This window comes from Symphodus melops, assembly GCF_947650265.1.
Source record: "Symphodus melops genome assembly, chromosome: 16".
NCBI lineage: Eukaryota > Metazoa > Chordata > Actinopteri > Labriformes > Labridae > Symphodus > Symphodus melops.
The window spans coordinates 21103702-21116442 of record NC_136706.1 but is presented as its reverse complement, the minus strand read 5'-3'; the positions used below and the strand labels follow the sequence as shown (position 1 = coordinate 21116442).

The 12741-nt window shown below is 40.4% G+C and overlaps 1 protein-coding gene across 1 annotated transcript in view; it reads left to right on the top strand.

The window, feature by feature from the left end:
* The window catches only part of atp8b1 (ATPase phospholipid transporting 8B1), a 28333-nt gene extending 26707 nt beyond the window's left edge, over nucleotides 1–1626 (top strand). The window contains exon 30 of the mRNA XM_079365214.1: nucleotides 138–1626. Within this exon, the coding sequence (XP_079221340.1) occupies nucleotides 138–374 (237 nt within the window). The 3' untranslated portion in view covers nucleotides 375–1626. The remainder of the gene's footprint in view (nucleotides 1–137) is intronic.
* Nucleotides 1627–12741: the final 11115 nt, after the last annotated feature.

Below are 12741 nucleotides of genomic sequence, written 5' to 3'. Positions count from 1 at the left end.
CGAACTGTCATATAGTTATTTTTCTACGTGTGTCCTCTCTGACATCTCTATGTGCATGCTGTCAAGAAGAAGACGAGAATCACTGTCAGAAGACACAACAAGACTTACGTCTTTCCTTTTTTCCCATAATCCTCCAGGTCCACAGAAACAGGAAGAAGTACGAGCTGGAGATGGAGGAGGAGGAGAGGAGGAAAAAGGTGCCAGCCTTCCAGCGTGGCCGGCGGTCACGTCGCTCTGCCTACGCCTTCTCTCATTCCAGAGGCTACGCCGACCTCATCGCGTCCGGGCGGAGCATTAGACGGCGCCCGCAGCCTGGCGGAGGGATACCGGGCAGCATCAGAGAGGCTCCCCAGAGAGAGGCTGAGAACATCTAAGAAGGGCTGAGCGGGAGAGATGGAGCATTACTGTGGTCAGAGGGGTCGCACGTATTCAGGAAAGTGGACATGTCTTTCTTTTAGTCATGCAGAAACTCCTCCGTTTATTTCTGCTCCGGTCTGTGATCCTCTGTGCCTCCTCTATGTAGACTCTTTGAAATAAAAAAATAAATAAAAAGCTCACCGAAGAGATGACCGCCGTTAATGGGGTTCGAGGTCATGCAGTGAATGTGTGACCGACTGTTGTTTAACTCAGGGTCTTTTAAAATCAATGCCTTATTTTTACTCCCTTCCCCGAACCTTTTTTTGCAGCTGGATGACGAGTCGCAGCTTTTTTCATTTTAAGCACAAAGTCTAGAGAGCACTTCAAGTGTCAATACAAATCCTTGTCAATTAGTCCGTTAGCTACATGATATCAGGCCGCAACTTCTATAAATGCGAATCCACACGTTCTCCTTCAGGTTAAAACGTTTTTCGAATCCCCTTTTAATGTTTTATTGTCCGTGTTGCAATGTTACTTTACGAAGCTATGCAAGGTGGCTGGATGTGATAAAATGTGTTAATTTAAGATTTAAGTTGTGAATACTGTTCCGTTTGTTTTTCTTTTTGCTTTATCAAATGTCACGTGTCCTCACAGATGGGTTTTGTAGTCTCTTATTTAAAGGACTACAACTTTTTTCTCTACAGTCTTTAAAGGCCTCTTTCAAACTTGTCTAACTTGATGTTGTGTACCTCACTTTTGTCGTGTAAATACTCTATAAGACTTGCATGGGACATTACGTTGTCTTCCTTCAGCAGAAAATATTTTTTGTGTTAATAAATCACTAACTGTAAGTTTAAGGGCTCCTTAGCTAAACGGGGAAATAAACAATGTTTCTCCACATTTAATTAAATCTATGAACTTCATTCTGTAAGTCTCTTTTAAATATTAGCTTCTTAAAAGTTGATATCCTGAAAAACAATGATGAGATATTCCTTACGTGTGATTATGGTTGTTCACAGCTATCCCAAAGATGTTCTTTTCCGTTGTTTTAACCAGTTATGATGCTGCACAGAGTTGAGCCAAAATGGACACATTCCTGTTCTGACTGTTACCGTATGCAGACGATGTCTTTTTATCTCTGAATGAATGGAGGCAGTAAATGATGACTGTTGATGTGATGGGTTCAGCAGCAGTTTGCACTCTGTCTTATGACGGTGTTTTATCAAGTGGTTGTTAATAAATGCCAAAGGCACATTTGGCAATCTGAAATGCGTTTATTTCTTAATGGCTGTGTTTTTCTCAATGTTTGTATAAATGTCATTCTTTTAAAGTTGACACTCAAAATATACTTCAAAATGTTTCTGTCTCTGTCTGCAAGCTCCTCAACTATTAGAATAGTCCATCCCCTCCGTCTTCTGCCTGCTCAAGGTTTTCAGTAAATGTGTGCTCAAACGGGCCGTTTGAAGACTTTCCCTTCATGACATCACAAGGGGGAATAGCCCCTCCCCCATGGAGCCAGAAAGCAGCGAGTACACCCGAGCCCTTCCAGAGAGGGGGCGTGGTCAGGCCGCTCATTTGTGAAGCTCTGAGAATTTTAAATAAATTAAAATAAAATTAAAATAAAATGGCACCCTTAAAACAAGTTTTTAGTGGTATGGAAGTACCTATTCCCTGAATTTCCCTCGGGATCAATAAAGTATCTATCTATCTATCTATTACCTTTGCTGAAACATCTTTTAATTTATTAAAGGAGTCAACCAAAAACTAAAGATGTAAACTTTAACCCCTTTCATTTTCTTATCATTATATATATATATATATATATATATATATATATATATATATAAAGTATTCAACTATAATTTACTCTAAATATAAGATAATTATAAGACGGTCAAATTCTCAAAGTAAAGAATAATTTTCCTCTTTCTCTGATTTTTCTATTTCCTCCTGGCTCTCGTCAGTACAAAGAGGTTATGAGAAAATGTAAGAATTATTTTATTTAGAAGTTTTATAAGTACTATTTAAAACTATAAATCAAATGCATGTTTAAGTGCAGTATAAATAATAAAAATGTCCAAAGAACATACACCTTGATGTAGCAGAAGTTATTTTTAAAGGGTCTCTCCTTCATGTTTAGTGGACTAAAACTAAAGAATTACTGGATTACAGTAATCTCTACAGATACTGTAAATCTAAGTTAAGTCATGTCATTCACTGTCTGAAAATGGATCCACAGTTCAAGTTAAACAAATTCAAACAATGAGAAATATAGGAAGCACTTTGAGTAGTTACAGTTCATGTTTAAATGTTGAGTTTGTTGCACAAAACGGTCCAATCATTCTCATATATGTGGTTGCTATATATAATTATTGTATTTAAATGTTTATTCTTCAGTCGAAGTTTGAACAGAGAAGCACAAGTCCTTGTTCAAAGGTTTTCTGAAGAGGCATTGCTTGAAAGGTTTTCTGAAAGCAGTACCATTTATAGCCACTGGGTGTCGCTGCAGGACTGTTTGTCTCTTTCAGCTGGCTCTGATTTCTGACTCTTCTCTCAGTCTGGAGTTCAGCTGCAGGAGCAGAGCGTCTCAGAGCAGCTCACATCTGAACAGGTTGATGACTTTTTATTTCCCTCAGACATTCATCCATCTTCAGACGAGTGCAATTTAAGAAGCAGATATTTGTTTCTGTCACAGCATGCACATCTGTACATGCACAATGGCATTTATATATATATATATATATATATATATATATATATATATATATATATATCAGGTTCTATTTAGCAAAAGCTTTGGTTTGTTGGTTTATTTATCTGATCACATTTAAAAGAAATCAAATCATGAGCAGAATGAATCAGAAATGTGTATAAAATAAGAGAATTATAAAATCAAGCTCCCATTCACAGCCACAATGACACATACAACACTTTGTATGCAATCACAACACTAAACATAAATCAAGTAAAGTTCAGACTTTAACACTGAAAACCACAGATTCATTATTTAGAATGATAACTACTTATAGCACCTTTAAAAGAAAAATACAGATGTTTACAAAGTGCTTTGACGGACAGGAAGTCAGGATGACAACAGAACAGACATCATCAGTCAAACAGAGAATACAGAAATCATATAAATACAAATAACAGGATTAACAACGATAGAATAGGCTGGTCTCAAAAGCAACACAATGAAAGACAATTAAATGCAAAATCAACTCGATGATCACTACAGATCAAAACTCAAGGAGAAGAGGGACGGCAGAGGACAGATTTAAAGCTTTCTCTTAAAGATGGAGTGACAAAAGAAACAACAGGGACATCATTCAGGAGCTGCAGGAAGCTCAAACAAAGTCAAATGTTTTAAAGCAAACTTTAATCTAATGGTTAAAAGGGAGTAAACAGGCCTCTGTCAAAAAAAGGATTCATAGGAAGAAAGTTTAATCCCACAAATGTTCTCTGTTCAAGGACATGAAATACATGCACATTGGTCTACTTGGAGGTCAAAAGATGTACCTCACCTTGGTCAACATGTTCTACTCTTCACATGATCAGGATTCAGGTTTTGTCTTGTTCACCTGAAATGATCCGGCTCCAGGAAGTGCTAACAAAATAAACATGTAAAATATTTTGAATAACGCAGAAAAATATTCTCTCATATTTCAGGTGATGTTCTCATGTGGGTTTTCTTTTTATAGGTTTCGACATTTAAAAAGAGACAGGAAATAAATATTCTCAAACAGCAAACCACCTAACTCTCCTGGGTCAAAGTCCTGACTCTTTAAAACAACCTCTACCAGGCGTCTGTATCTATCATCTGTGAGCGTCTGAACCTGCAGCACATGGGTCAAATCAGCTGAAGATGACTTTTATTTGGTCTCCACTCATTTCTTTCTGTTGCTGCTAAAACAAACAGCCTGAAATGAAGAGGAGTCACAGGAGCATCAGCAACATCTCAGGTCTTCCTTCGCTTTCAAAAGATCCCAAAATACAGAGTTTAAATAATTTGACTCATGTTTAAAACCAGCGGCAGAAATATTTCAAAAATCCTGCATGAATGACTCCATCAGGTTTTTTTATCCAGAAGTTGAAACTGTATTCGATTCATCCCTACAACCAATAAAATTACAGCTGTAACACTGCTAACAGCATGTTAAATCACCTTTTTTTTTTGGCCGCTATCTCTCAGTCTCTCTGTCAAATCTGCATCAGTTCCACATCGGGAGCCTGCGGGCGGACTCAGATAATGCTCTCCATATTTACAGAGGCAGGAGGATTGGGAGGTTTTTGACTAGATCCCATTTGTGTGAACCTATTAGTGCTGAGCGCCCTGAGCTCCCTCTGATACGCCTCTGAGATTAGGCAATGGTATTACTGTAAGAGGATCGACTCGCCTCGAGGTGAGGGCCGAATGTACGGAGAGAGAGAGAGAGAGAGAGAGAGAGAGAGAGAGAGAGAGAGAGCGGAACACACACAAAGACTGTAACATGCCCGCATAGATAGGACCACACACTCTAAAAAAAATAAAAAAAATCAGGTCCTGGCAGAGAGAGCGGGAAGAGATACAGGAAGCAACACACACACACATGCACACACTCAATGAAAAACAGACAAACACAAATAAAAGCATGCACTTGCAGTGATAACTGTGGTGATGACAGAGGAAATGTGAGCGTGTGTGTGGCCTCTGACGTTTGTTAGAGATGTTAAAATGAGTCTAAAAAAAGAGAAAGAGGAGGTAGTTCTTCACATGGAGAAACTTTGTCTAATGCCACATGAAGGTTTTATTCCATCACAATCAGAAGTCCTCGTCAGGTGATCGTTTATACAGCCACGCCTCCCGCTCACTCCAGTGTTGGAGCCTTTAAATAAACACAAAAATCCTTTTCTTTTACGACACATCATAAAAGCTGATAGAAAGTACAGATACAACGGTGTCAAACTTTGGATTGCTGCCAAATGACTGTTTGGTTCGTGTCCCTAAACTTCAAACTTTCATCATTTAAGTCTCCTGCTTGTCACAAGCTATTCTCATTTAGTTTAGCCGCCCGCGTCTTAGTGCACATCCTGTCTTTCCCATCAAGCACCCCATCTCTGTCACATGTTGGAAGTGCAACAAAATAAACAGGTGGCTAACATTGCTTAAAGGCAAGGTTGGTCTTTTAAAAAAAAAAAAAAACTAGCATGATTTTCAAAGTAGCATCGTCTCCGTTCTTCTTCTTCACCCAACCCCTCCCCTCTGAGCTCCCTCAAAAGCCACGCCCCCTCACTTACACGCAAAAGCACCATTGATCCGGAAGCGGATTTCAGCCCATGCTTTGCTTTGTTCATGGAAGGGGAGAACGCACGTTGAAACAAGGAGGCGTGTGATTGGTTCATCAGATTGATACCTCGTGGCAGACATTGGTCAACGTTTTCACGGGTTTACAACATGCTACAGATGACGGATAGTCTTTGCTTTGTGTCAGAGGAGTTAACGTTCAGACAGTGACGCACCAACGTAGTGCCTGAGCTCCACAACAGTGTGTAGAAATGAAGCTAGACGGGTGACTAAATGTGTCAGAAAGAGGCCACTGACATGATTGATGCTACATGTGACAGACACAAACATGTTTGTAGTGAAGTTGAAGTTGAGTTATTTATTGCACGTCTGTTATTTGGGATACTGGCTGGGAGGTCCGTGGTTGCACCCGCAGGACCATCCTTCGGTCCTGGGGGTGCAGGGCCTTCTCCACTGCTGCTCAAACATTCGAGACTCCACCACATTCACCTCCTTCAAGAAATCCATCAAAGCACTGCCTACAACCACTGACTCGCTTTAAAGATTTAATAAAAAGAAATAAACGTTTTGAAATACAAAAAGTTGTTGTTTTTTTGGTCATTCAGCCCAAATTTGAAACTCTAAGAATTTCAATTAATTTTGAGGAAATTAAACTGAAAATCATGAACAGAAATAAGATCCAAGTTGTACAGATTAGATTATTGAAGATTTTTTAAATTAGAATGAACAATTTTGGAAAGCTTGTGCAGCGATTTGCATATTCCCTGCTTAAATGTTTCTACAAATGAAATTAGGTGTGTGTGTATGTGTGTGTGTGTGTGTGTGTGTGTGTGTGTGTGTGTGTGTGTGTGTGTGTGTGTGAGAGAGAGAGAGAGAGACAGTGAAGAGGACGGTTGACATGGAGGAAGTCACAGCTCGTCCCGCTCTCCTCTCTCTCAGCAGACGGACAGAGCACCGCGTCATAATTTATGCCTTAAAAAGCATGAATTTTTCAGCGCACAGCGGCAGGGATGGCACTTCATGTTTACGACAATCATTTCCTTAGTGAATGATTCATGTGGATGTGGAGCTTATGAATCTTTCAGGGAACAAACAGAAACACTGATGCTCAGAGCTTGAGACTCCGTCGCTGCTCTGACAGCCAAACTGAGATTCTGGGATCTGAACAAACAGAAGAGAGAGTGTGGGAATAAAACCCTACCTGTCTCCTCCTCATGTCTTTTTTGTGTGTGTGGGGGCATTTCTGATTCATGTGGATTGAAACATGATAATTTGTCTATTTTTCTCATCGGTCAGTGTTTGAAGTGTATTAAGCTACAGCTTCACTTTAAAGCGTCTGCGTTCGTGCATATAAAAACATGTATTTCTAATGAATGCAGAACGTGGAGACAGGGATGGGTGTCCATGTCTCCCCCTGCTGGATGTATAACCGTGTCTTCCTTCTTAAGAAACGTTTGCCGTCGAATGCGTTTCACTCAGCTCAAGTTCAATATCGAGCCTCGTGAGAAGCACGTTTGCTGCTATTGAATATGTTTGGCCTTTGTGTTTCAGTGGTTGTATTTGCATCTAGTTTCTCCTGATGGAAATCTTTTTTTGTCCCTGTCTGACACCAAAGTATTTAATCTCAGCTCGAGAAGATGAACTAGAGGTTTCATCAATGCAGCTTGTTAGTGGGATATATTTACTGATCAACTGATATTGAGCTAATGTTTTTGGTTTTTTGGGCCTTTATTTGATAGGACGGGAGATAAACAGGGAAGACACAGAGGAATGATATGCAGGAAAGGAGCCACTGGACGGACTTGAGCCTGGGCCGTCCTGCTCCTTACAGTTGGTGCAACCGAACCGCTAGGCCATCAGCGCCCCACAAAGTTAAATCTTTGAATGACCTTTGAGCATTTCCAACTCCAGGTTACATGTGAGCTGCATGAACAGGTCCCTCTCACCTTTTGATTCAACTTTGTTGTCTTTCTTCGTCCCATGCCGGGTCGACACAACCCTCAACGCTGCCGTCGTCTCAGCTTCGCAACCAGACATTTAATCTGACACTCTTTGCAGCAGCGTTGCCACATTTTGTCTGCCGCCGCCGGTCCATCCAAACGGCTGTGTTTCAAGTTTTTGATATTTCACTGCTAAGCATGTCAGTAACTATGAAACTGGGTTATTATTAGTTAAAATAAAAATGTTGGCCCGGCCACTGTCACCCTGATATTCACTGTTGCTCCTCGGCTCAGTGGAAGCATGTCCTCCTTTAACAAAAATCACATTTATCTGTTGCCTGGAAGCTGCAGTCGCCTGGTGGAAATCTTTCATCTCGTCTGTGTAGTGCCCTTCAGAGGGCCCTGCCGGCTGTTTGGATTTCAGCCAAGGTTACTATAGAAACACACAGAGGGAGAAGTGCAGAGGAACTGGAAAGGCTGGCTCATGCTAATGGAGAACACACAAACTGAATCCCACCATAGAATCATGCACAATTTAAAAATGTTAACAAAAACGTTAAAACCTCTCCTCATGGTTGGTGACTGAATAAACCGTCTGAGGTTATTAGGTGTAAAAGCTAGTAAAAGCTAATCCACTGGTGGATACTTTAACTCACAAATTATGTGCACAAAAGGTTTTTTTTTTTTTTTTAAACTAACGTATAACATCTTTCTATTTGTGTGCTGATTGAAATGTAATTTAGGAGGAACAAGACAAAACAGTCCTTTTAAAAAAAACTTCTCAAGCCTTTTCACTTTTTAAAAGGTTTGTCTCGAGCTGATCAGAATAAGTCGAGTGACTCAAATCGTTTACAGACTGACACTCTGCGGGTGTGCGGGCGTGTGTGTGTGTGTGTGTGTGTGTGTGTGTGTGTTATTCTCTTTGAGGTGGGTTTGATCGTCGTGGCAGACACCTGCACAGATCACAGCTGAAAAATTGAAACTGTGTTGACTGGGAGAGTATGGAAACCAGAGAAGGTACCGACGAAGAGATGAATTAATTAAACTGCTGATCAAACGTATTAATTAAAATGTATGTTTGATTGAAGTCAACCACACCCAACGCGCTCAGCGTGCATATTGAATATAAAAAACACTGACATGAATAAATGCATGTGAGTGAGAGCGCCGGAGACCAGTGAATGAATGAATGAATAGATGGAGGGATGACTTAGTTCAGTCAATCAGCCTTTTTTTACTGATTTTTATACCGACTTTAAAAAATGAAAGTTCTGAGGTGTGACCTGAGGCAGAGAAAGGGGGCGGGGCCAAGATGTGAAACAAGGTCACTCCTGTGTTACAAAAAAAACAAAAAAAGGTCCCTGAATCAAAACTGTGCAGCTCACACTGAGGATAACTTGACTGTATTTTATTCTGAGCCGACGTGTTTGGCCTGTGAGCTGCGTGCTGCCTTTACTGTGTTTGACTTTGATCAAAGTGTTGGTCCGTCTGTGGGCTCGACTCCGATTGTGTAAAAATAAAAACACTGAAGTAAAAATGTCTACTTACCTGACAAAACAGTTCTTGATTTAGTTTAATTTTGTGGACATCATATGCAGTGAAAAAAGTTAAATCACAATATATTTTATCACGATTCTCGCAAAATGTTTAAAATCACAACAATATTGACTGAAGTATTGTGAAGAAATGATCCATTTAATGAGGCTGAAACTGGGAAAAAAACTTTCACATAATAAACATGTTTTGTTTTACACCATGAAAAATAAATACTCACATTTGTCTTTGTAGGATTTTAAGTATAACGTGTTATTCATGAGGCCTCCTCTTTGTTTCCTCTTTATCTTTAACCTAATTCCTCATAACACTTCAACTCCCATGGTGCATCTCACCCCCCCTAAGATTTATCATTTGACTTTCTATCATATTTATTATTAAACATTTATAATATTATGTCCCATTTAGTTTGCCAAAGTAAGCGCTCATTTTTAGCACGTGTGGCCCCACAGGGAATCGAACCCTCGCCCGGGCTGTATCAGTGCCTTGCTCTGCCGATTAGGAACAACGTAGCAGCAAACCGCCTCACCCAGGGGACCGAAGAAAGAACACATAAAAACATAAATAAAGAGACAAAAGGTGTGCATTTGAGCCGATAAATCAAACGGATACAGGATCATTATGTAAATTCTGACCTCACAGGGCAGTTTCACTTAACAGTGAGTGTGTGTGTGTGTGTGTGTGTGTGTGTGTTTACACACTAATGCATCTCACACATACACACACTCACACAGGAGACATCGTACGTCGTGCCAGCTGAGACCCAAACAATGAAAAAACAACAAATATTAAAACTATTCTCTCTCCTCCTGATCCCTCGAGGACACACTTTCCTCTCTCTCTCTCTCGCTCGCTCGCTCTCTCTCGCTCTGTTTCTTTTCTTTGACTTCTCCCTTTGGTTAACTCTTTCTTCATATTTAGATCCCGCTGTCTCAGATAGTTCTCCTTTCTGCACAGGGAGAGAGATCATGTTTCTTTATTCAGGATAAATGTTCTTGGTTCTTTAATAACATATTTGGTTTTTCTTACATTCCTATAAAGAAGAAAGATGGAGGACTGCCCAATTTTTTAATGTGCAAAGCAAAGCTGGTAATAGTGAGGAGTAGATTTGGGTTTATTAATATTTCAGACTTAAAGAAAAGATGTTTTAAGACCAAGAGGCAACCTCGGGTCCTGAAAAAGGAAGCCAGTGTTGAAGTGCAAAATCCTGCAGTCTATCAAGTGTCCAGTCTGTGAAAAAAAAAAAAAAAAAAGGTCTGATTTGATTTCATGAAAGATACGTCTTATTCTTCGTTAGGCATGAGGCTGACATGATTGACAGACGCTTAAACCCCGCCTCAGCTCCAGCTCTCAGCCTGTCGTTACCTTGACTGAAAGTTAATCTGAGACAGGATTTCCAACATGGCGGCTGCTGCTGCTGCTGATCCCCGAGAGCCCCCTGCAGGAACAGATGGCTGACGTCACTCCGTTAATATTTACTGTCTATTTAAAGGTATAAATAAGACGTCAAACTAGAGAAGGCTTTTAATTCTTTGGATATTTGTTGGATCCCGAGGGGGATACTTTTGTTCTTTCGAGGACAAGGAAATGACTGTCAGAATGTTTGCTTCATGTTCGTCCTGTTTTCTTTGAAATGCTGTATTCTGTCATCATGGCTGCGAACAGTAAGAAAAGACTTATTTGTATATCGAGGCCGTCACACCTTTCTGATCCTTTAATCAGACGTCTTCCGTCCGCACTTTGAGCGGCGAGCTGGTGAAGAGAGTGCAACGTTAATGACCAAATCTCAGCTGGATGAGCGTCGAACTTTGATCACAGTGTGAACACAAACATGGCTTTAAAGAGATTATGTTGCTCTGTGTCAGCCACAAATGGATGTGTGTTATTAGCACGTCCTCACATTGCCAATAAAAGATCAAGTTTTACATCATTTTCACTTTTTCCTTGAGGCTGGAAAAATGTATATTTTTGAAAAGGACAAAAACAATATTCACAAACTCAACTTGTCAATAGGTACGACTGTGTCTGATAGTGTAAATAATCTATCAGACATTTTTGTTGTTAACTCCACATTATTTTTTACTTATATCAGCTTAGCAGCATTTATCTGCTGAGCCAAAAACGCTCTTGTGTGATTTTCTGCTTCATTTGATGCATTTAAAGAGTGACAGACACACAGAGGCGGGATATTGCTGTAACCTAATAAAGGACAAATAATATGCAGAGATTGATGGTTCTCATCAATAATAATACTTTTGTCTAAAACGTGCAGAAATTACAGACAGATTGAGTTAGCAGCGTCTGTGTTTTCTGCTTTCATCGTTTGTTTTCTCTCTCTGCTGCTCGTGCGTCTCAAATCTCGACTCATGCATCTTTTTTGTGTGCGTCTGTTTTGGTCCTCGTTGGTGCAAAACATCGACGCTTCAGCAACAACTTTAGAACGGAGAAAAACATTTGTTGTGTCCAGAAGAAGCTTAGCACTCTTTTTGGAAGGGTCGTCTATTGAGTTGTACGATATTTTCAAGACGGTAAGATATGGGCAAAATGTTAAAGCCTCTCTGCATCCTCACAGAACCTTCATTTTGAAAATGTGACTCCCCACATGACAAAACATCCTGCCTTTAGCTCTTGTTCCACACTTGCATTAAACTCCTGATATTGTGTGTGCACACTACCAGCCCGAAAAGTTTCACTCGGAGTGTCTGCTGGCACTTGTATTTATTCTGCAGCACTACTGAATGAGCTGATGTGAGAACGCAGCGCGATATAAAGGGAAGAATTCCCCTCGAGCGGACAGGATGATGGGTGTTGTATATTTCATGTGACCGGTGCATGCTGCAGAGACGGTCTGCATGAGAACACTAATTCACTTCTACTTTACACTTTCTATTCATTAGTAAGTTCTCCGCTCTCGTGTTGATCGTGGGACGCTGTCGGACTTCACGTAGCATTTACATGAAGGCTAATATCGTCTTGTGGATTCTGTGGCTTGGTCCACCACGTCCACGTTTGGCCTTCTTTCATCATGTCTTGCCTCGGAGTGTCTCCCGCTGTGAGGTGCACGTGTGAACAAACAGATCAGGAGGACATGCTGAATCTGCTAAAGTCTCAAAATGAACTGGTGCTTTGCCTGAACTCAACAACTTGAACGTGTGTCTGTTCTGTAACACTGCTGGAAGGAGTGCAGCAGATTATTTCAGAAAGTGAGGCTTGTTTTCTCAAGGAGAATCCAGACTGCAAGTCAAACTGTGATGATGAAAGGATGAAAGTAGAGCTGAAGTGGTGACATTTCAGAAGATGAGTCTGGTTTTCGATAAAATGAAGAAAAAGTTTTCTTGTCTTCTTCTTTTCTATTATTTTGTTTTCTTGCACAAAAACCAGAATAAAACATAAACACATATATCCTGTTTGTCCTGCATCGTTTCTCAAAGCGCACACCATCGTTAACACTTCCTGCCCAATGTTTCAAATCTCTCTCTCTCTCTCTCTCTCTCTCTCTCACACACACACACACACACACACACACATGATCAGTGAAGGATGCAGAAACATGAAGCTCCTCTCTTTCCCTCTTCGGCACGTCAGAAGCATTTTGCCGGGTGATTA